At 33.5% G+C, this 25508-nt stretch overlaps 1 protein-coding gene and 1 pseudogene across 1 annotated transcript; both read right to left on the reverse strand.

Moving 5' to 3' along the window:
• LOC111632507 overlaps positions 1 to 25508 on the reverse strand; it is a 95617-nt pseudogene that overhangs the window by 56437 nt on the left and 13672 nt on the right.
• Positions 20294 to 22085, reverse strand: LOC111632504. The gene has a single exon (XM_023376935.1). The coding sequence runs from the start codon at positions 21302 to 21304 to the stop codon at positions 20297 to 20299; it is 1008 nt and encodes a 335-aa protein (XP_023232703.1). The 5' UTR covers positions 21305 to 22085; the 3' UTR covers positions 20294 to 20296.

A 25508-nucleotide genomic window follows, 5' to 3' on the forward strand; every position in this document is an offset into this window, starting at 1 on the left:
TAAAAATCCAAAACTAAACTTTGAAACATATTTAAAAAACTATTTCTCTTACTTACGTCCAAGCATACACTGCATATAAAAGATTATAATCATCAGGTGCCATATCTAGACAGTCTTCACAGCATGTATAATTTTCATGGGTAGTGTTTATTTTAGACATATTACAATGATAATCCTAAAATTTTAATAATGTAATAAATTATTTTAGATAACAAATTTAAAAATAAGCTAATAAAAAGTTTTATAATCTTAAGGACTACACAAAAGGACATTAAAATGATCACTTAAAGTTCAAAATAAATTATATTCACATTATTCATTAGCATAATCTAATATTAATCAAAATCCAATAGAACAATCTTAATTAATAACCCATTTTTATCCAATTATTGGATAAAACTGAGGTTATTTCATGTAATGTATGTGAAGAATAAATATCTTTCACAGATTACATTTCCAAAGTATATTCCAATATTTTAGGAGCAATACATCAAAACAGCATAAAAAATATGACTGCTTAATCCTTAACTTCAATTGTGCTACATCTGTTACATAGACATAGACACAGTTGAGTAGTCTCACAAACCACTTATCATTTAATAAGAAATCTAAATATATAAAATTGCTTGTCCTGACTGACTGACTCACTCACTGATTCATCATCACCCAGAGCAAACCGCTGAACCTAAACAGGTGAAATTTGGTACACAGTTAGGGTACGTCATAAAAACGCACACTAAGAAGGGATTTTTCGAAATTCCCTCGTGGGGGGAGAGGGAGAGGATTAAGGCTTAACCAGAAAAACGGCTTCTACTGTGCTATTTTAGTTGCGATTTTTTGTTTTTATCTGACTTTTAGTAGGGTATGCCATGGCAATGCACACTAAGAACGGATTTTTCGAAATTCCCTCGCGGGGGGAGAGGGAGAGGTAGGCTTAACCGGAAAAACAGCTTCTACTGTACTATTTTAGATGCGATTTTTTGTTTTCAACTACGTTTAGTCTTCATTGAGTACTTAGGTGTATTAAATTGATAACATTTCAGATTTTTATACATTTTTGATTTTTTAACCAAATATTCGAACCATTTTAAATTTGAATTTGTTATTGCATATTGGTTCGATTATAGAACGATTGATCAAACTGAAAATAGTTAGTTTGATTTTCGGCAATTCTCATTATTTTCAGCAGTAGGTGTTATATAACAATTACTATGATTGTTGAAATACTGAATATAAATGGGGTTTGCTTGCAAAACTACCGCGGGCGAAGTTGCGGGTAACAGCTATGGCATATATATATAATTTTTTTTGATAAATTTCAGTTGATGTTTCAAAGCTATCTTTTATATTATAAGACAAGTTTGAAAAATTAAATATATTACAGAAATATTTATTAACCATTACTGATTCTCTAATAAATTCATGTTCACTTATTTCACTTATCAGTATTATGAGATGATGATTGGCCTTTATCATCATTCTTACAATTACTTTCTATCAATACATCTCTTATACCCATAAAAGATGCTTCACACTACTCAAAAAGATATTCCTCAGAATCTGAATTCCTCATATTAAACTGATTTAAAAATTTCAGGAAGAAAAGTGATTTCAGGTATGAAAAAATGTATGTTACACTCAGAAATTTAGGACAGTCTCTCAAACTGCTCAAAATTTTAAACTCATGAAAACAGAAAACTACTGGTCTAGAAATAACAAGCACACTCACTATTCAATTGTGTAGCACACACTTGAGGAGGAGGAAGAACAAATTTGTTATATACTAATATATATATATGTGTGTGTAAGCAGAAAATAACAACAGCTAAGCAGAAGGATGGTAAAAATGAGTGATAGGTGTAAAATGCTGGTCACACATGATTGGGTTAATCCAGGCATGGCCAACATACAGCCCGCGGGCCAGATCCAGTCCATCTAACGAATTTATGTGGCCTGTGATCAATCTTTCAAAATAGGTCGATGAAAAATTCTGACGCCTAAAAAAAAAAAAAAAGGTCAACAACTCACCGTGCGTTTAGAGTTAACCCTTCATTACAAATCTCTTAAGTACAGCATACAGTGTTGATAAAGCATGATAATATGAGAAATGTATCTGTAATCTCTATCTAAAATTCAGTCTCTATGAGGTGACACCACAATGAGATCTCGCACCACCTCAAAATCTTCCTAGGGCAATCTCTGGTTCGGTCCGTGGAAAAAGTTTTCTTTCCAATCCAGCCCGGGGGCAAAAGCTGTTGGCCATCCCTGGGTTAATCCATTGTCTTAAAGCTCAATAAGACAAAGGATAAGGAATATTTGTAAAATTTAATAGGATCAGTTGTTTTACAAGTTAAAAATGTTACATTTTAAAAACTCAAAGTCTAAAATAACTTCTCAAAATAAACAATGAGAAATTATTATTCTCTATCATTACCAATTTTTCGAGGAGAATTGTTTAAAACTAAATATTTAAATAAACTACAACTTTCTCCTACAAGGAACAATCTTTATTAATTTTAATATTACTTCCAAATGCAATTGCCCTGACTATAACAGGGCCTCTCTACTGGATATGACATCATAATTCATAGCATTGTTTGCATCACAAACATGATTTTGATAACAAACTATCTTGCATGAAGATGTATTTATACCCCCTAACTACATTATCCCAGTATGCATCTACACTCATGCTGGTATTTATGATTGCATAGTGTTCTATAATTCTTCTTTTCATAATATTTTCTCCTTATAAGAATTTTTGTTATTTATATCAATATTACAATTATTTTCCCAACAAAGATGAAACTATACTGAATTATTAATTTTTTATCTCATTGCCACCATCTGCTCTGACAATCATTTTATCAACTAATGCTTAGTCTGCCCTATGTAATATTTCAGATCATACCTGACTCTTTTAGTTTATCTGTTTCTTTCTTTGAAAACTCTGATGTTAATTTAGTTAACCTGTTTTTTGGGACAGAGCAAGTTAATGTGGGCTTTTTCAAGTATGTTCAAATCTTAAGTGTGTTCTTTTTTTATGTGGGTGTTTGATTTCAGAACTGATGGTAATGGCAAATTTAAAGAAATTTAATGTATAAAGTTTGTAGAGAAATTAAAAATTTTGTAATTTTAAGATAAAGAATGAAGCACAGTTCTGAAAGCATTTGATTTGTGTGTTGTAAGGAAAACAATATATTGAAGTATCTCTGAATAAAGTAGTCTTCTCAGCTAATTATATCATTTATCTATTACATTGTAAGTTTATTATAAGTACATATAAAAAAAAGTACCTTGGTGCTTTGTATTTCAAACAACTCTATCTTTTAATGCTTTCAGAGTTCAAATGCAAAGTTTAACAAAAACTCACCTTGGAATTTGAACAATGTTTTGAAGTTTGAACTGCATATGCAGTGAAAAAATACACTCTAAGCATAAATGCAGTCTGTTAGGTGAGTCATCTCTTATTCTCACATGTTTGTATGATTTTAGTGCTTTTTTTCACTTTATTTTTGGTGTGTTTGGTTATATATATACTGTATTGTGTGTTATTCATTGATTTTTAACAATTTCTTTCTGCAGGTTTTTTTTGTTGACAGCTTTTTGGCATCCTGCACATTTAGTATCCTTCAGTTCAAAATTTTCTGAAGTAAACTTTTTAAATCACATTTGATATGTTCAAAGTTTAGGAGCATCTTCCCCTACACATTACAGTTTTCTTTTTTTACATTTGTACAGCATTATATCCTTTTCAAAACTCATAAAATATAATGAGTCTGATAAGCATTCTATCTGAAGACATCATATTTTGTTTGATAAAATCAAGCTGTAAACAGTTTAAGTAAGATTTTAAACAAAAAATAAAATCTCACATTATCTATAATATATTAAATTTCACAATTGTTACAATTAAATCACAAATTTGTTAAAATGCTAGTCAAATTGATAATAAATTAAAATGTTCTTTAAATGGCATCTGTAACCAGAGTGCTGATGCTTGACAAATGTTCTTATCCCATAAAAGTCCATTCAAGAAAGTCACCTTACGATGAGATGGCACTTCCAGGAATTACCACTTGTCAATGACTAGACGAAGATACTTGTTCGTCCGGAGATAACGAAAAACAGATGATAATTCCTTTTCTTCAGCAAGAGAAACTTCTTATGAAACCACAACAAACTCAAACTTTCCCACCTAAACTGATCTATATATGTGCTACGATGGGCTAGCAGTCAACCAATCAGCTTTCTCGCTGTTTCATAGCTTTCTGCCGGGTCCGCCACCCATTCAAATCTAACGGAACATGAAACATTGCCCATTGGTCCAGATTCTGATTAATCTCGATGAGCCATGATTTCTCCACAACAATGCTGAAGTCCATGATGCACATTAATAAATGCAATTTTTGTTTTATTATATAGTATTCACATATTTATTACTTTTATGTTTTAATTTATTATTAGGGCATTTAATTATGTTATTTTTATTTTAAATTTATGTATTTGCTGTTTTAAGTTTATCAAAATTGATTTGGACTTCAAATGATTCAGAGTTTAAATGACCTCCTGGAATGAATTAAATTCAATATTTGGTTCCTTAGGTATTTACATAGTAACTGAGTGGAGTTCACTATCATTATTTTAAGATTATTGGCTGCTTTTGTCTCATTTGGCTTGTCTTTGGTTTTCTCTGGTAAACTAATCTTACTGATAATTTTGGAACTGAAATTATGAATTAGCCAACATGAGAAGCCAAATGACCTCACTACACTTTTGATGAAATTGAGCTCCTTTAACAAATCAGTGAGTGTCAAAGCTTATAGATAAACTTGGTGAATGAGAGAATGGAAAATACTTGTACTTGTACTTTCTTGTACAAGTACAAGTACTTTCCATTGTACTTGAAAAGTACAATGGAAAGTACTTGAAAAGATCATAGGAATTAAAATGTATCTGAATTATGACACATATAATTAAATTTTCTATTGTATACTACAATGCATTTTTTAGATACTAATATCTTAGACCTAATACAGTAGAGCCTCGATTATCCAACTCAATTGGGGACTGGGGTTGGTCGGATAATTGAAAAATCGGATAACCGAAAAGTATGAAAAAATCCATTATTAGTGTAGTATATTATTATATCCCATGTAATTAGTATATTAGTATATCGCTATTAATCTACTTCGCGTTGAATTTTCATCGATGTTAAGCCTAACAAAAATTTTTTAAAATAATAATCGTCGCTATTGTATCGTTAAAAATTAGAAAATTAAGCCTCGTTTAAATACTGGCTCCCTTTCATAGTCGAATGAGTGTTGCCAGCTAAAACACGTAAAAATAATATTAAAGTAGCCAAGACATAGCCAAATATTGTAGCGCCACATCACTAGCAGACATTTGAAATTTGCCGACTAGGACGGTCGGTTAACCGAGGTGTCGGTTAATCGGGGGTCGGATAATCGAGGCTCTACTGTAATGCGTTTAAAGAAGGGGCATAGAAACTAATATATACTATAAACCTCAATAAATTCTGTTATTTGTACTGTCTCATTCAAATGATCCATTTATGTACAAAATAATAAAATTGAATTATAAAAGCTTCCATACATTGCATCAATATAAACGATACATTGATAGAAATTAAGCACATAAGGAAAGTAGCATTAGTGCAATGATACTCCAAGAGTCTTGTAAAATGTTTAGTGAAAAATATGAGAATACTAATATACAACCCTAGTCAGACATAACCCCACCAGATAAATCCAAAAATAGACTATATTCATAGACTATGATAGAAAACTTAAATTCATATATGAAGAAATCACATATAATATCAGAGTAAGGCTTGCATACAAATATTGCAGCACAATATACTAGATACTTCAAAATGATAAAGATGACATTGATTCATACAGAGTTTCTGTTATATACTACATTCCATTAGAAGATAAAAGATTAAAAAAAAATTTGGTATACATAGGAGATCACTTAATAACAGAATTAAAGAGCACAAGTATGATTTACAGAAGAAAAAATGAACCACAGCATTGTCAACATACATCTCTGATCCAGAAATTGAAGATAGGCTCAAAGATGCAACATTAGTTAAAAAATGTTTCAACAGGGAGCAGACAACGTTTTTGAAGATGTTAGAGGTATATTAAAGATATATTTGACATATCTTTAGAGATATGTTAACTATATGTAAAACATCAATTGAGAAGGATTGTATCAACATACATAATGCAGACTTGCTACCATCTGCAAAGAAAGCTTTCTATGATAACCCCCAAAAAAAGGTCATTATGATGACACAATTTAACTTTGATTTTTGACTATAAAAATAATTTAAAATATATAATTGGTTCAATTAATTGAAACAATTTTGTAAATTAGAAATATAATTTAAATTTAAAATTTGATCAAATTTTATGGAATAAGCATTCCAAATATGTTGGTCAAGCAGGGTGGTGGTAAAGCTGCTTGAAAACATTTGTCACATCTGTTATTTAGCCTTTGGAATAAAAAAAGTTATTTTGTTGATATAGTAAATATTTCCAGTTTAAGTTTTTACTTTAAATTAATATTTTGAATTAAATTTAATAATTATTAAATAAAAGTTAAATAAAATTAACTTTTATTTAACTTTATTTAATTTAAATTTATTTCAATAATTGTCTAACCACCCAGCTTTAAAAAAAATTATTTTATACCATATAAATTACTAATAGTTAGTCAAACTATAATTCTGTGTGCTAAGCTAGAACTTCTATATATTATTACAAAACACCTTTCTCACTTTTTCTAGCAAATTTTAATTAAACAAACTAACATTTTCAGCTATCTTAAATAGCCTTCCAAGGAAGGACTTTTAAGATAGTTGAAAATGTTAATTCATTTAATTAAAATTTGCTAGAAAAAGTGAGAAAGGTGTTTTGTAATAACCAAACTATAATCTGAATAACTGTCTAGTACATTTCAACTTGAGAAGGTTTCAGCACAAGAAAAACATTCTCCATTAATTCACCATTATCATTTAATGTTACTTAATGTTATTGTAACAATGATGTGTATCAACAAGTCATTGTAAAACACAATAAAGCAGATTGAACCAACTTCCTAGTATAGTATCAATTGGCATATTTAAATTTTAAAACATTTTGTGACTAAAAATGCTACAATAGGCAAAATTATAAATTTGAGAACTAATAATTTAACATTGATAAAATTTCTTTTTAAACTATTTTAATTCTTTCAGACCCCCACACAATTACTTTTTACACTTCAGTGAGGTGTTAATGAACTAGTCTAAAAATGAAAACAAAGTGCAAAAAATTATAAATTATTGTAATTTAGATGGTACTGAAGTAGAGTCCCACTAGTCCAAACTAATTGAGATCAAGCCCTGTTTGGATTAGCAGAATAACTGAAATAATGCAGAAGCAAGCACTAAAACAGGTCTGGTTTATATAGATCCAACACCATCAATGACATCAGCACCCCACCTTTTATTTCCTTTGACATGTACTCAATAGAGGGTCCAAATAGTTAACAAAAAACAAGTTTTATAATTTTGAAATGACAACCTGCCTTCATTGTTTACCTTAAAATTATTTTTAACATTTAAAAACTTGCACATATATGCATATACTTGCACAGGATTAAACATATTTTGATAATGATGTGGTTCACTGGCTTGGACGTTCATTTAGTATGACCTCATCTCAAAAAACAGAAGTTTTAAAAAACTATTGGTCACTAACTCTAAGTTATGACTTTGCTAAGGATGCTGTGCAATTAAAAATACAGCTGGTTGGCAGATTATGCTCCTTGATGGTGTTGGCTGACGTATTCCAAGAAATTAAAAGGCGTATTGTGTATTTACTGTGCGTTGTTTCCACCAACTTATGTGCATGGTGTTTTGGGTTCTTTCATAGTGAGACCTTTTACTCACTATAAAAACATGCACAAATTCACAAAATCTCACACATCATCTCAGTGGCACAAATCGGTGGCCACAGCAGCAAAATATTTTGTTGAAACTATACCCGTTGATGTACAGTACAGCTGATTTCTGTCCACCAACCAAAAAGAAGCCAACAAGAAAATTGTTGCATCTATAATTTTGACTGTGATGTTTTGTGGTACACATGACCTACCTTTGAGGTGCAAAGAACATCATGAAGGTGTTTTTGAAGACTTGATCAAACTCAAAATTGACACTGGTGACCACATTTTAAAACAGCACATAGAAAAAGATGCAAAAAAATGCCACTTACATGTCACCACTGATTCAAAATGAAATAATCGACCTATGTGGCAGCATCATTAGAGATGACATCACTACTGATGTAAAGAAAGCATGTGCTTACAGTATCTTAGCAGACAAAAGCAGTGACATATCAGGGAAAGAGCAACTTTCCATTGGCTAAGAGTTGACTGACATGGATGCAAAATCTGTAGCATCTGCAATTAACAACTTTGTAGAAAAGGTAGGCCTTGATCCAGGAAAGTGCGTTGGACAAAGATACAATGAGTGTTCCACTGTTAGATTATGATGAGTGAGCATGGGCCAATGAAAGGACAGGAAACACAAATATAAAAAAAAAATTTATTCACAAGATTAAACACCTTCTACACTAGTTAAAAGATCATGCAGGATTCTTTCCAGATCCCAGCTCCATCTCACATATATGTACACTAGAAACAATTGCACATGGCACGTGGTGCTACACAATAGGGACAAGATTTTGCGACAATAGATGCTTTTAGAGTATTTCCCGAGATATTATAACTAATACTTAAACCTAATTTACAAACTATAGAGAAAGGGAAAGACACAAAATAATACAGATATTTAAGGATGTGGATAGAAAATTATAGAGCAGCGCTGTCCAACTGGCGGCCCGCCAAATAATTTTTACGGCCCGCGAGTACATTTTACTATGAATAAATTTATGTTACTAAATTATTATTATTAATAATAAAATTATTTTACTAAAGTGTTTACCCGAAAATAAGACAGTGTCTTATATTAATTTTTGCTCTGAAAAATGCGCTAGGTCTTATTTTTTCCAGGAAGAAGAATTCACATTTATTATTGAACAAAAAACTTCCCAAGTCGAACTTAGACGAGAGTGACGTATATCCGGTGTGTCGAACTGTCGCCTTTTTATAGCGTCAACATCGGACTCGCTGACCAATTAGTGCTTACTGAACCGTAGCACTATGCAAATGTCATGTAGCGTGATTCCCAACCGACCAATTAGCCATCACCAACCTTCTTGGCCCCCCGAAATATTTGGTGAAGAAAATATGGCCCGTGAGCTATGATAAGTTGGACAGCGCTGTTATAGAGGGTACCCAGAATACTGTGTCTTCTATGTTCTATGGTGGGGGAGAACATTTTCAGGTTGCCTTCTAGTATATATATATATATATTGTTGATCCTAGATGGTAAATTTTCAATATATCCAAGGGATTTATTCAGATCTTTCTTAACACACTTAAGTTCCTTCTTTCCAATTTTGAAAATGATAACATACTTATTCCAGTTAAGTGGACAGTTCAGACCTTCTTCACTTACAGTCTGCTCACTTTGAACTCCTCACCAAGAAATGAACCTTATCCCCCTTACATTGTCGCAGGGCCCACTTCTCATTGTCTTCTCACATACTTCCTGGAATGGTGTTGCCCCACCCATAGGGAGTGCCAAGAATTGAAAGGTCAAGAAACAGGAAATAAAGAACAAAACATCTAGGATTTAATACTATGCTTACAACTAACACATACATATAAAGTTATGGTATATCACCACACCACTATGGTAGGAAATGATGGTGATATCCAGAAAATTCTTTGAGAAAAGTATACAAGAGCGTTATACTTTCACTGTGCTAGTCACAAACTGAACTTAGTTGTAAACAACTTAACAGAAATAGCAGTGATATGAAATACGGTCTCCACAATAAAAGAAATAATAAGATTCTTCCAAGAATTGACCTTTTGTCGAAAATGCATACCGAATATACCATTGTTCTGTGAAGCCCATTGGTCTCAAAAATATAAAAGTATTGCCACATTCAAGGAACATTATGTGCATATCATTATGGCACTTGTAAAGCTATCAACAGACGATAACAATGCAACAAGAAAAGCTGCTTTTCAAATGCATTGTCCTCTACAAAATCAGAATTCATTGTTAGTGTTTGTCTCATAGCAAAATATTCAACTGGTCCTGCAACTGGTGGTAAATGCTCTTCAGTCAAAAAGTGTGAACTTACTTCAATGTGCAAATCACATAAAAAAAATCACAAACATCATGAGAAAACACCATGGAAATGCAGTTGTTGAAAATCAAAGTGCTATAGCAGAGGCTGAAACAATCGGCGAGCATCTTGGGACAGATTTCAATATGCCGTGAGTCATAAATCATCAGAAACATCATGCGAATCCACCAGCACAGACTCCTAGTGAGTTTTGGAGAAGATCACTAATTATTCTGTACATAGATTCATTAATAATGTCTATGGAACAGTGTTTTTCTGAGGAGAAATTGCCTGCATTCTCATTGCTTACGTTGCACCCTCATGTAATGCTTGATATGACATATGAGGATTTTTTTTAAAAAACTATAATTATTTCTAGTTACTACAATTTGAATAATTTCCTCAATGAAGCTGAACTTTGGTACTACTAATGGAAAGGAAAAAATGTGCTAAATGCCAAACTGAAGGAGATAGAACTAGCTGCACTAGTTAAAGAAATGCAATTGTTCTACCCATTCATAAAATGGGTGCTACTTATCTCACTTGCACACCCCTGCTCAACATGCACTAACGAAAGATCCTTTGGCACCTTACTCAGGGTAAAAACTTGAAACAATGACAGAAAATTGGCTTGTTAGTCTTTGAATGATGAGTGTGCATAAAAAGAGGATTCTGGAAGCTAAAAATAAATTTGAGAAAGAAATTTTGACAAGATTTAGCCAGAACTCCTGTAGACTAGTGTGAAATAAGATTTAGATAGGTTCAAATAGCATTGCAACTAATTACCTTTAGCATTTTCAAACATTCAAATAAAACCATTTTTTAATAAACATTATCTTATTTTTGCCTCCCTGGAGAAAATCCTGACTATGCCCTTGATTATTACAGATATTTGTGTTTGGTTATTTATGTAAATCTATGATGATCCGTTAACAGAAATGAAACAAAAAAAGCAATATTTTAACACTTGAGATGGCAAGTTTTGATACAACGGTTAATAGAAATTGTATAAATAGTAAGGACTGTGAGATAATATCTACAGCATGGCAGTCATTTGTAGATAACTCTCTAAATGAAAACAATATTAAAGTGAAAAAAAGACACACATTATTTCTGTTCATCATCAATTAAATTACATTGATAATATTTAAAAATATATTTTATGTAAAAAATGTTTATTGTAAAATAATTACATTATATGTATGTGGTCGAAAGGAACAGCAATACATCAACAAAGCTAGGTCAGTGCAGTCTTAGCTTTGTCAATGTAATTTTTAGACTTAAAAAATACTATAAAAAATTAAAGGAATTCTTGTGCAATGTATCTCAAGTATCATTTTCTTTGTAATTGGAACCTTCTGAGCCAATAGAGAGGGAAAGTCCAACTACCGACCAGCACATGTCAATAATTTTAAAAAGTCCTATGCTAGAACATAGAAACAAACTCAAAAACATTCTAAATTTAAAATTCTCAGATTACATTTTACACTTCTTCTGTGTAAGCCTGATGCAGGTCTCTGAATGAGATTGAGAACATTTTCTACAATGTAAATTAAAAATCATCATCCTGCTGGAAAAGTATGTAGAATTCATTCCTTGTTGTGTAAAAGTTCCAGCTTTTGAAATATTTTCATAAGGTTTAATTTGCATTCTTCAATTTTCTACAAAATACATGCACAAAATTATGGTACCATAATTTTGTGCATAATTTCTAGTACCATTCTGATTTATATAATTAGGCCTATACACAAATATACTGCAGAATGTCTCCTGGTTTAGTGTTTTCATGGTTTAGTGTTGACAAAGATTCATTAAATATATAACAATATATTACATCACACATAATTTAAAATAAATTCATTATCTTGTCTTAGTTTTTTAAAAAGATTATGTATGCAATAAAATTATCTAAAAGTATAATGAGATTTAAAATAAATTTATTACTCTATGTTTAGTGATTTTATGAAAGCTTTAAAAAGTAAAGTACATTTTTTAATGGGCTATTTATTAAAAAAAATCAAAAAACTTATTTTTACAGATTTTATACTTTCCAAACAGTTTACCACAAATATATTGATATATAATACATTTTTTAAAGTTATGTAATTTTTTAACTTTTATCTATGAAAGCTTACATTTAATTTTGAATAAAAATAACTTACTGTTTGAAACTGTTTTTGTAACACACTTGGCATATCAAAACAAAAATAGGAGCCAAAAGTCAATAGACAGTTGAAGAACAAAATAGTGAAACGATAAATAGCTGTAAAATAATATTAATTTTAAATTAAATATTTATAACAACATAGGATGCAAAATATAAAGCTAAAAATTATACTTTCTTATAATATAATCTTACTTTAAATATTACTACTTTTAACTGGAGAAACTATCAAGGTATATAATACATCATTTGGGAGTATTACATAAGTTGATAGCAGTAATGTGAAATATTTACACTGTAGAACAAACATTTTCAGATATATTATGTCTCCATCTTCAGGTTCTAAAAGTCTTTCAAATATAGAACAATGCTTGTGCCTATCATAGAATGATGCTTGTAGAAAATGTTTTTTAATTTCTAAAAATGAATGTTACTGTACATGTTGAAAACTTTAAAATTCAGCACTTACATGTTATGATTGGTTGGTCAGTATTAATAATGTGTGATCTTGCAGAGTAATTTTTTCGATCTTAAAGAAGAACCTGAAGATGAAGACATAAAGATCTTTGAAAAAATTTGTTTTACAGTGTAAATAGTTCAAATTACTGCTGGAGTTTGGATGTATTATGTATGTTAATGTAATCTTAGTAATAAATATACAAACTGTAGCTCATCAAAAATAAAACCTGTTAATTTTAAGCTGAGCCATAGAATTAAAAATTTATTTTCTTAAAAGTGAATTGAAACTCAACAATTAATATAAAGGATCCTGCACAACCTTATGGAAAATGGATCATGATGGTTTTGGCTGAATCTTTAATTAAAATTAGCTTTTTACCAAATTACTGGAACAAATCACAATCAAGAACCTTTAAAATCTAGTAACAAAATTTTAATAAAAACATCTAATGAACGTTTTTGATCTTGACAAAGGTCTGCTTCAGATTTTTAAACCAACAAATTTCCAAATTGGAATGCATAGAACAAAAATATTTTGAAATATTATTTTTAAAATTTGGAACAACACATAACATATATATAAAAATTAAATGGTGCAAAATATAAAATTTTAAAATATATAATGCTAACCCAGCAAACCTTCCAAATGGATCATATTAGGACCTTAAAGCCTTAGAAACATATAAGGCTAGCCTGACTGGCAAATGTATTAACTTTAAAGATAGTAACACTATATCATATGCATGACAGTACTTTTATGAAAAACATGGCAATGCTGACATAAATTAATTTTTATTTACTATTAATTTATATTTTAAAATTTTNTATATAAAAATAATTTTTATATATTAACATATATAAAAATTAAACAGTGTTGTTCCAAATTTTAAAAATAATATTTCAAAATATTTTTGTTCTATAATTGATTCAGACTGTTGAAGGAATTCATTGGATCTTGATAGGAAATCCTGGTTTTTGCATAACACAAATCTTTTATCTTTGTCTGCTACCAACAAATTTAAATGATTGCTTGTAAGATATGATTTAACTACCCGAACAGTTTGTGCATTTGATTTGCTGGATTTCGAACTTCGTTTTGATGCTATGTTGGTTGTTGCAGAAAGCTTCAATTTAGGTTGCAATTCTGGACAGCAGGTGTTCTTTATAGCAGCAATGGTAGGAGGAATGAGTTGTGCATAATCAAACATTGGAGTAGGTATATGTTTCGGACCTCGTGATATTATTTGATGAATATTTGCTGGTACATTTGCATTTGCAAAATTATAATATGGAATTTCAATACTTTTACTTTGTTTTTGGCAGGACAGAAAAGACGTTTTTGGAAACTAAAAAACACTTCTTTGCTTTATTGGATACCGGAACGTCATGGTTGAGACAAAAAGCATCATTGGTTTTTACTAAAATGTCGAAAGAACGGACTCATTCCCAAGTACATTTCTTTTAAATACAAAGCGTTTCCAATAGAAGTTCGAACGCTATTACCTCGAATGGAACGAAGTCTCCTAGCAAGACTTATTAAGAATAAATGCAGAATGATATCGGAAGAAGAAGATAAGATGTATCTGACCCATCTCTTTTTTCGACAAGCAGTGTGATCCGTCAATTCTGTACCAACAACTGGACAAAATAAGATATATTGCCAACAAAAATGCACGAGAAGTCAAGAAGAAATTGAATAGTAAATATTATTGGTTATGGAAAACGTCCTGCCAAAAACGAAGTAAAAGTATTGAAATTCCATATTATAATTTTGCAAATGCAAATGTACCAGCAAATATTCATCAAATAATATCACGAGGTCCGAAACATATACCTACTCCAATGTTTGATTATGCACAACTCATTCCTCCTACCATTGCTGCTATAAAGAACACCTGCTGTCCAGAATTGCAACTTAAATTGAAGCTTTCTGCAACAACCAACATAGCATCAAAACGAAGTTCGAAATCCAGCAAATCAAATGCACAAACTGTTCGGGTAGTTAAATCATATCTTACAAGCAATCATTTAAATTTGTTGGTAGCAGGCAAAGATAAAAGATTCGTGTTATGCAAAAACCAGGATTTCCTATCAAGATCCAATGAATTTTTGTTCTATGCATTCCAATCTGGAATTTTGTTGGTTTAAAAACTTGAAGCAGACCATGGTCAAGTTAGATGTTTTTATTAAAATTTTGTTACTGGATTTTAAAGGTTCTTGATTGTTTGTGAATCTTTGATATGCTGTAGTTCTAGTGGTCTTGATCAAAAGTCTCTACAGGGCACAAAGTCAGAAAATGGACAGTTTTTGAGTTGTCAAGCATCCAAAATGCAAAAACAGCATAATTTTCACACATGTTGTGAAGTCCTAAATCTTCACTTTTACGAGTTCTATGATGGCTTTTCTTTTCCACTAGACTTATTACACCATCAATTAGAAACAGGATAATCTTTAGAAAAATCACATTTTTATTTCCTAGAGTATGCATTTCAGACTTCGGGTCCCTTTTCAACTCTTTGTGATGTAACTGTTTAGGAAATAAAGCATACTAGTTAACATAAAATTTTTGCACTGCATTTTTGCATTATGTTAACTTGTATACATTATTTCCTAAACAGTTACATCACAAAGAGTTGAAAAAGGACTTGAAGTCCAAAATGCATACTCTAGGAAATAAAAATGTGATATTTTAAAGATTGTCCTGTTTCTAATTTATGTGTAATAAGTCTAGAGGAAAAGAAAAGCCACCATAAAGCTCGTAAAATTGAATACAAGACTAGACAAGAAGCGTAATACAGAGCCCTAAATCTTCATTTTAAAATATAAAATGGTATGTCCAACAGAATTCCTCTCCAACTGTTATCAGGTCTTAGCACAATGAGTCTCTTGTGTGATGCACCATATAAGAAAGCATGTTATATCTATTAGCTAAGTATGAATCCAAACCGTGTGAGAATCAAATTTATGTATCATATAATGAATGATTTCCCTACAAAAAACATTAATGCTGAACATTAATGTTTAACATCCTGCTGAACATTAATGTTTAAAAATATATTATTTTATATTTTGAAATGAAAATGATTTAGGGCTTCATTCTATAAATAGAACAATTATTTTTGTTTTGACTTTTCCTGATGAAGGCCGATTAACGAGTAGCTGAAAACGTTTGAATGTTGAATTTGGGTGTTTTGCTGGAAATTTGACGTTTATGTGAGAGTCTTCATAATACATTGGTTAATTTAATAAGTTTCTTAAACTGGAGTAAAGTATAAATCTAGAATTCTAGCTTGTTCCAGAAATAATTTTTTATTTATCAAAAATTTTTGGCTATCTGAGTAGCCACCTTCAAGATCAAATATTCATACAGTACAATTCTTTTAAATTTAAATTTTAACATTCTTAGAAGTATTGTACATATGAATTGATAATTTGGCATTAGAGTTAGGCATTAGGAGTCATCTCTTGCTAAATTTAATAATTATAATTTTAATTAAATAATTTAGAACTACTGGAAGAAAATCAAAGAAAATGCTGCATTGTAAAGCAGACAATTGTTTGACCAGCCATATTATAAAACATGGAATGTCATTCAATCTGGCAGGATTTGATTTAGCCACTTTGTAAAGTGATTGAATGTTAGTTAGCTTGATTACAAAACAGTGCCATTTAATCAAATGGCTAGGCACTTTGTAAAATAACTAAATTAACAATCCAGCTGTGACATATACAATATGACATAAACAAGGCAACAGACACAGGACTGAACTAAAGACTAAATTATACTTTACAAACTTTATTCTAGTACTTATAATCTCCATACTATCAAAGTAATCACTGCCATGTAATCTATCCATCCTGCAGTAGCCTCTTAATTAGCTCTTTTTCATGCTTTTATCAAGCAATATGTTCCAGGCTGATGAAATCATAGTGTTTTCTCTATATTTACTGCTTGTCCTCTTTGATAGTGTAGTTTTTGGGTTGTGGTTGTCTTTATCTTTCGTCGGTCTTTGTGGGGTGAGTTCGAATTTATTCCAGGAAGTGATGACTCATACACCCGGGGGTAATTGCTTGTATTTTACAACTGTTAAGGGTACAGATGTGAAGGGCAGCATTCGCCACAGAGTATCCCCCCAGTGAGGGACTATCGATAGAATTGATGTTGAACGAGTCGCTTAACGTTACATTATGGTGACTAGTCTTTTAGGAAAATGAACATGACGGCCTGACCTAATCGTGACGGTTTGATCTTCTTTAGAGGTAGTTTCTAGTTTTTTGTTGTTCGCTGTTGCTGATGACAGTGGTTTCTGCGATAGACTTGACTGGATGGGTTTGATAATGGATTCCTGGGGTGATTCGTCCTGTAAGATATACGCTGGTTTTACTCTGTCAATGGAGACGGTTGATTTGCGACCTTGGATGTCAATTACTAGTGTTTTGTCGTGTTTTTCTAGCACTTTGTATGGGCCCGAGTAAGGCTGGCGGAGAGGAGGTCGATTTGCATCGAATCTTAAGAAAACATGTGTACACTCCTTTAGCTCTGGATGAATGAAAATTTTCTGTGCGCAATGAGCGGAAGTTACTAACAGTTTCAGATTGGCCATGTGGGTTTTTAGTTGACTGACAAATGATTTGCAAGGAACTCATGGGGTGTCGGGGCTAATGATGTCAGCTGGTAATTTTAACGAGGTACCATATAACAGTTCGGTTGCTGTTGTGCCTATATCGGCTTTAATTGCTGAATGAATTCCCAGGAGGACTACCGGAAGGGCGTCTGTCCATTTGGAGGATTTGTGTGACATTAGCGATGCCTTAAGGTGTCTATGTAATCGTTCTATTAAACCGTTTGATCGGGGATGCTATGCTGCTGAATGGATGCGATTGGTGCCGAGAAGTCTGGTCAGTTCTCAGAATAGGTTTGATTCGAACTGGCATCGTTGATCAGTGGTGATGGTAGTAGGGCATCCGAATCTTGCGATCCAACCTGAGAAAAAGACTCTGCATACCATCTCAGCAGATATGTCAGCAATTGGGATGACCTCTGGCCATCTGGTAAAATGGTCGATCACTGTAAGGCAGTAGTGTTTCCCGTCAGCTGGCGGAAGTGGTCCTATCAGATCCATGTGAAGATGGGAAAATCTTGCTTCCAGAAGTGTAAACTTTCCTATTGGTGTCCAGGCATGGCGGTGAATTTTCGATTTCTGGCAGGGGATGCAATGTCATGCCCACTGACGGATGTCCTTCCGCATGCCCGGCCAAACATAACGGCTTGAAATTAGCTTAGTGGTTGCTGTTGCTCCTGGATGAGAAAGTTCATGTAGGTGATCGAATATGATTCATCGGAAATTATGTGGCACGAAGGGGCGAGGTATTCCGGATGATGTGTCACAGTATAGGCTGATTTCGTTAGGTGGAAAGGATTTCAGCTTTAATTTGAGTGACATAGGATCCTTTAACAATTGATGAAGTTCCGAATCTGTAGCTTGCGTTGTGGCTAGCTCTCGAAAGTCTAGAGGGGAAGCAGAGGTGATAGAATCTATCTTGATGCGGGAGAGAGCGTCTGCTATTGTGTTGGCTGTGCCCGGAATATGACGTATGTCCGTAGAGAATTGGGATATAAAATCGAGATGCCGCATTTGTCGTGGTGAACTTTTATCTGGTTTTTGTTTGAAGGCGTATATAAGCGGTTTTTGATCCGTGTAGATCGTGAATTCACGGCCTTCTAATATGTGGCGAAATCGTTTTATTGACATGCATATTGCCAATAGTTCTCTATCATAAGCTGACCAGTTGCATTGGTTTGGTGCTAGTTTTGCTGAGATAAAAGTGATGGGTTCCCATTTCCTGTTGTATTGCATCAGTACTCCTCCAACTGCTGTGTCTGAAGCATCTACCCATATGCATAGTTTAGCCCCGGGTACTGGATGGTGGAGAAGTGTGGCTTTGGCCAGTGCTTCCTTGGCTGATATAAAGGATTGTTCTGCCACTTCTGACCATTGCAGAGATCGTGATTCTGCTTTCCGACGTTTCCCGTTCTTTTTTCCTTCTAGTAGCTGCACCAGTGGGGCAAGGATGTGTGCTGCTCGAGGGATGCATCTCCTGTAGAAATTTATTATACCCAAGAATCATCTAAGTTAAGTGAGAGACGAAGGTTTGGGAAATTCTCGGATGGCTCTGACTCTATCAGGGAGTGATAGACCCTTTTCTGAGACCTTGAAACCGAGAAATTCGATTGATGGTACACCGAAGGTACATTTTGACGGATTTATGGTCAATCCATATTCCTGGAGACGTTGGAATAAGACGCGAAGATGCAAGGTGTGTTCTTCCTGGGAGCGTTACGCTATTAATATGTCATTGACAAAAGCATATGTGAAGGAGAGTCCTTTGGTTACTTCGTCGATGAACCGTTGAAATGTTGCAGATGAGTTGCACAATCCAAATTGCATCCTGGTACTCTCGAAAAGACCAAACGGTGTCATTATAGCTGTTTTGTGCACGTGCGGTGGGTAGATGGGTATCTGATGATAGGCCTTGATTAAGTCTATGTGAGAAAAGATTTGTGTTCCGTGCAGTTCTGATGTGAAATCTGCGATGTTTGAAACGCCGTATCTGTCCTTTATGGTTTGTGCGTTTAGAGCACGATAATCTCCCACGGGTCGCCAATCTGAACTGTTTTTCTTGGTGACCATGTGGAATGGTGATGCGTAATTGCTTTTTGATTTTTGCATATGGGCGAGAGCTATCATCTTATTGAATTTGGCCTTAGCGATTTTAAGTCTATCGGGTGCTAGGCAATGTGGTTTCGCAAGGACCAATCATTTCTATATGATGTACTACGTTGTGTTTTACGGGTTGATTAGGACGTGGAGGTCTGGTGATCTCAGGAAATTCTTCCAATATCTTATGATATATGAAGTCGTTGGTCGTTATCTTAATAGAGTGGATGAAGGTTTCTAATAATTTGCCTGGAGAGTTCACCTTTGTCTGAACGTCTGTGAGACATTGAACAGAAACGTACTCGGCAAAATAATTATTCAAGTAACAAACACCTTATTTTTTGCCAAGGGAGTTTTATTGAAAAACTAACGTTTTCGATCTACTCCATAGATCATCTTCAGGTTTAAACATTCGAATTTGGAATAACAAAAAATAGAACACCAAATTCAAATTCAAAGAGATAAATACCAATAACGTAGCAACTAATTAAAATAAAAGTTAAAGCGTAAAAATACATAAATGTAAAAATAAATAACATACAACCATTAAATATTATTATTATAAGCCACTATCCTATCATTTCCATTTGGTACCGAATCTTAGACACAAGTGTCTGTGAGACACTTGCAACTAAGATTCGGTACCAAATGGAAATGATACAAGAAATCTGCGCCTATTATTGCCGTTGACACGTTGCCAATAAGAAATTTCCAGCGAAAAATTTTAACCCAAAATTGAGAGTGAGTGTTCGTTGGTCGTAGACATGAATTGCAGTTGTGTTTGCTGCCATCAAGGTCATTTGAGATGCGCGTTTCTTTTGAGACGAGGAGGCTGGAAATATTGATACGTCGGAACCTGTGTCGACGAGAAAGTTTATGTTCGTTCTCTTGTCTAGGATGAACAGGCGACGAGATTGTTCCGGCAAAGTGCATGTCGCCTCTACGCTTCGCCGCTCTCGTTTGTTGGAAAAACTACACGGAGGAGTACATTTTTGTGCCTTTGCGCCAAAACGGTTGTGGTACCAGCAGTAGTTGTTGATACTGCGGTGAGTTGAATTGTTGCGATGTCCTGAACTGCTGCGGGAGCGTCGAGAAAAATGGTCACTACGATCCCGACGTGCTTGCGTTAGTTGATTGATTTGCTTGTTAAGTTTATCTATTTCGACTAGTATTTTGTTGGTTACGGTATCGGGTTTCTCAGGATGCGACACTGAAGCTATCGTTGCAGAGGTTACTTCCACCATGCAGTCCACTACCTCCGCTGCTTTGTCTACGTCGAGTGGGGTAATGGCAACTAGGATAGATTGGACAGAAGTCGGAAGGTGTTGTATGAATAATTCTAGTATAACTGTTTCCGGGATTTGAAAATTTTCCGCCCAACGCTTTAGAACACGTAGTAGTTCAGAGGGTTTGCGATCTCCTAGCTGTTCTCCGGCCAATAGTTTTTGTAACTCCTGTTGAGACGATTCACCGGATGGGTCTGTACAGTCTGGAGAAATAATAATGTCTCTAACCGTTGATGCGACTTCCGGTGGTAAATGGGCCACTACGTAGTTGAACTTTGTGGCATTTTCCGTGATTGGCTTTGGAGATCCTAGCGCAAATGTGCTTTCGCACATGTAGAACCATAAAGCTGGGTCGGAAAAGTTGTATGGAGGAATTTTTACTGCTCCAATCTCGGCCATGATCTGATGACTGAGGTCTTGAGAAAAGGAAAAACGGCGTATCTGATGAAGATTCCAATGGTAGTTCTTAGTCAGATTATGTTCTTAATCCGGCTCACCAATGTGGTTTTTGGGTTGTGGTTGTCTTTATCTTTTGTCGGTCTTTGTGGGGTGAGTTCGAATTTATTCCAGGAAGTGATGACTCATACACCTGGGAGTAATTGCTTGTATTTTACAACTGTTAAGGATACAGATGTGAAGGGCGGCGTTCGCCACAATAGCCTTATGAACGTGCCTTGCTTCTGCATATTTAATCTGTCCTTTCCTGAACCTTTTGGATTATTTCTGCTCGATTTCATTCTACTATAACGAAACCTGGGTCTGCTACTGCATAGCCTACTAAGGCTGTAACTGACAACAACTCCCAGATGTTATCTTAATGTTCCTCTATTCTGTTTTAGTGGCTCCTATGTAGCATAAGTTGTTAAGCATAATGCCTTCTGCTGTCTTTTACTGGTATTCTGTATACATAGGAATGAATGTTGTGTAAATAGCCTCTTTGTTGTTCCTTAGCATCTTGCGTATAGAAGAGTTCCTCTTAAATATGATTTTCTTGTTAGCAGCAATCTGATTACTCTGTAGATGTTGTGGAGGGAGTGCCATGTATTCCACTGTGGCTGTATGCCATCTTATTTTTGTATAATTTTAATTTTAGTTTATAATTCTACTTCTTAAAACCTATTCTTCTTTACACTCTCTTTTGTTCCATTGTTTTTGAACTTCCAAGAATTCTGACTCACCTCTTCCCACCAGGAGATAGGATGTGAAACAATATGCTGTGACAAGGCTGGAGGGAAAAATCTGAATTCGAGTGGACATTCTTTGGCCAGACACAAGAGAAGACGGATGTATAACAGCAAGGCTTGCGAGTGGGAAATCGTTGAGTGCTGTGGAAGAGAGTCTGAGAGAATGGATCAAAAACTGAATCACATAGATAGATCTGGAGGTGAACCCTCAGAAAAAGCCAAATCCTGAGAGAAAAGAACATACAAGACTTGGCAAGTCAAAACAAGGAACTACAGAGAATTTCACTGAGAAATTGGGTACCCCACTGTCCTATCAACTCTTCTTACTTCCCCTTCAATCTATCCATCTTACATTAGAATTAAGTTAGATTAAGACTTGTGTGCATGCGTTAGATAAGTACTATTGTTGGGTTGGTAGTTGTGACAGGACCCAACTACCTGGATCACTGTTACGTTGCAAACACAAAACATAATTGGAATTGTAAAAAGAATGGGAATCCATAAAGAACTTGTAAATATTTATCTCTATTGCGAAATTAAATTTGTTTTAATTGGTTATAACGTGTACATGCTTTCCTTTCGCGTTGCAACACTTACACCACAACTGTATATTCATTCTGCTTGTCATGTCTTCTTATCTATCTTCTGTCCTCCATTTGTTGATCATTCTCCTTATCTTTTTATGGCTGATCCCAAATCAATGCACAATCTCTGTTGTATTCTAGCTCTCTTATCCATCTTGTATGCTAGTGCAATGAATGTATGCTTATTTTATAAGAGCCCTTAATACCGTTTATCTATAGCTTACTGTATCATGTGTATGGACATCCCAATACCACAAAAGTATCAATCTTAAAGTATCAATACAAGCCAGTACAGTCGACCCCCCCCTATAACATGGGTTCATAGTTTGGATTTCTATACGACGGCAAAAAAATTGTGACAGTATTCGTACAAACACACTAAAAAAACTCCTAAAATTCGGTAAAATGTCATCGCCGACTCATGTTCCAACAGGACTGGTCGAATCTAGACCAATAGCAGATATTGTACAAACCATTGAGTTTAAACGAGCAGCAGACCTACTAAAAACCATTTATTATTTAACATCCATAAAAATTATATTTATATTAATTAATGATGTCTCCAAAGTTCAGCGAATTTTTCGCAAAAAAAAAATAATTTATCAGGAAGCACGCGAGCACCATTCGATGACAGTGGTGTGCCATGACATTTGATGATAGGAAAGCTGTGTTTCTATACGAAGCCGACTTCCAGGGGCAATCAGTTAATTCTTTCTTTAAATGTATTTTTAATAAATTATTTATCTGACATACTTCATAAATAAACAAGTTCAATATAATTACCTATGTTATTAGATCCAATATATTCCATATGCCCTCTAAATGCCAATTCTTGCTTTGATAAAAACATATAACATCTATTTATTTAGATATAATATATCTATTAACCGTAACTATCTCGTTATAATTTTCAATATTTATTTTATATTATTTACTAATGTTAAATTCTATTCCACTTCGATTTCCAAATTGCTTCAAATACAAAATAATCAACGATTTTTTGTGTCTTTTGCCAGCTAAATTGTCAAAGCCATTCTTATTCCACACACTAATTTCATTTGAAAATAGTAGACAAGCCAACAAAACAATTTTTGCATTTTTATGCATTTACAGAGCCATTTTATTGTGAAAATGTCTAACAAAATTTTTATTGAAGTGTTTATATTTAACTTAGGAATTGGCCTTTCTATTTTAATAATGTTTTCTTTTTCATTATATGATCTCGAGCCAAAACTGTTTTAAAATAAATTTTCAATATGGCAATAACATTCTGAATCGCTAGCCACGATATAAGGGCTAAAATTATAAATAAAATAATAAAAACTTACTTGGTAAAATAAAATGTGTGGTGGATGTACAGTACTGTACATACCTGGTACGAAATATTCTTCAATTATATGAATATACTTTTAAAGAAAATTATAATTAAATATAGCTTTGTAATGAAACGTATATAAAAAAACATAAAATATTCTTTACTCTTTACATCTTAACCACTTAGTCAAATAGCTCCCTACGAGTGGAATCAGAGACAGTCCTGCTAGGTGTGCGGTGTGTACATGCACGCGGCTGCCAAATCCAGAGGATGCCAATACCGGTCAATTTCAAATGCGTCTTTTGTTGCATCACTAATATACCTCAAAAGACGCAACAGGGTTCTTGTAAATTTTAAGCATTTCTCACCATAGCTGTAAAAGTCTAAATATGTTAAACTTAATAGATTGTCCGTCGTTTGTTTTCTAACTAATTCGTTTTAGGACCAGGTGTTGTCCACGGAAATTTCCAAAATTTACAACTTTCAGTCACTCTCCTTGAACTGGAAAAATTTCTGTCTTTATTACATTTAATATTTAGAAGAAATCAGTCCCACTGTACTCGGCTAGAGATTGGTTCAGTTAGGCTTTTGTTTAAGTAAAATTTCAACTCTTTCATCAGGGTTTTGCTTAATTTTATTTATGTCCCCAATTCCCTAATCACTTAATTATTTAACTATTTCTTAAGTAAAAATAAGTCGACACCAGTTACTTTGTACTCAAATATTTGTAGTCTCGGGAAAAAGTGGAAAAACAAATTTTTATGACAAACGAATACATAAATCGTAAATTTAAGGAAATAAATTCTAGAGCTTTTTCTGTACCTCGTTCATCTCTCTCATTCATTAAATTTAGTTGTAAATGACACTGTCGAAGTAACGGTTAATTTTTTAACATTATACAACAATTATACACGTTTTTTTCTACATCCCCTTAAAGATGGGACATACAAAATCGTAGTGTCACTGGTTTAACATTGAAATCCACGAGTAATATAAAATCGGAGAGCGGAATAAATATATCAAATATTTTAACGGATTTTTTAAAACTCCTGTCAACGATACAGAAAACTATCATAAAAACATACAGGTAAATTCTTTTCGGTTGGGTTAAGTTATAAATNGGTTTAACATTGAAATCCACGAGTAATATAAAATCGGAGAGCGGAATAAATATATCAAATATTTTAACGGATTTTTTAAAACTCCTGTCAACGATACAGAAAACTATCATAAAAACATACAGGTAAATTCTTTTCGGTTGGGTTAAGTTATAAATCTACTCGTGATTCACGTAATCGGGTGAGGACTGCCAAATACCTAGCAGACGGGCAGCTAACAGCCCGGAACCGGTCCCGGATAGAATTGGATGCGTTATACGTGTAGCAGCCACCCGAGGTCCTAGGCTTCTACCAGTTAAACCGAGTGAAGTTGGTGCTCTGTAAAGCGCATGCGCAAACCTGACTTTTTGGATGCTGACAATACAGTGTTTTCACTCTGCTACTCCATCACTAATATTTGAA

Source organism: Centruroides sculpturatus, unplaced genomic scaffold (assembly GCF_000671375.1).
Source record: "Centruroides sculpturatus isolate CEXI.00-Female unplaced genomic scaffold, Cexi_2.0 scaffold752, whole genome shotgun sequence".
NCBI classification, from domain to species: domain Eukaryota; kingdom Metazoa; phylum Arthropoda; class Arachnida; order Scorpiones; family Buthidae; genus Centruroides; species Centruroides sculpturatus.

What these genes read in the sequence shown, in the direction of transcription:
- LOC111632504 (XM_023376935.1), bottom strand. Translation starts at nt 21,304, where the DNA reads ATGGCCGAGATTGGAGCAGTAAAAATTCCTCCATACAACTTTTCCGAC.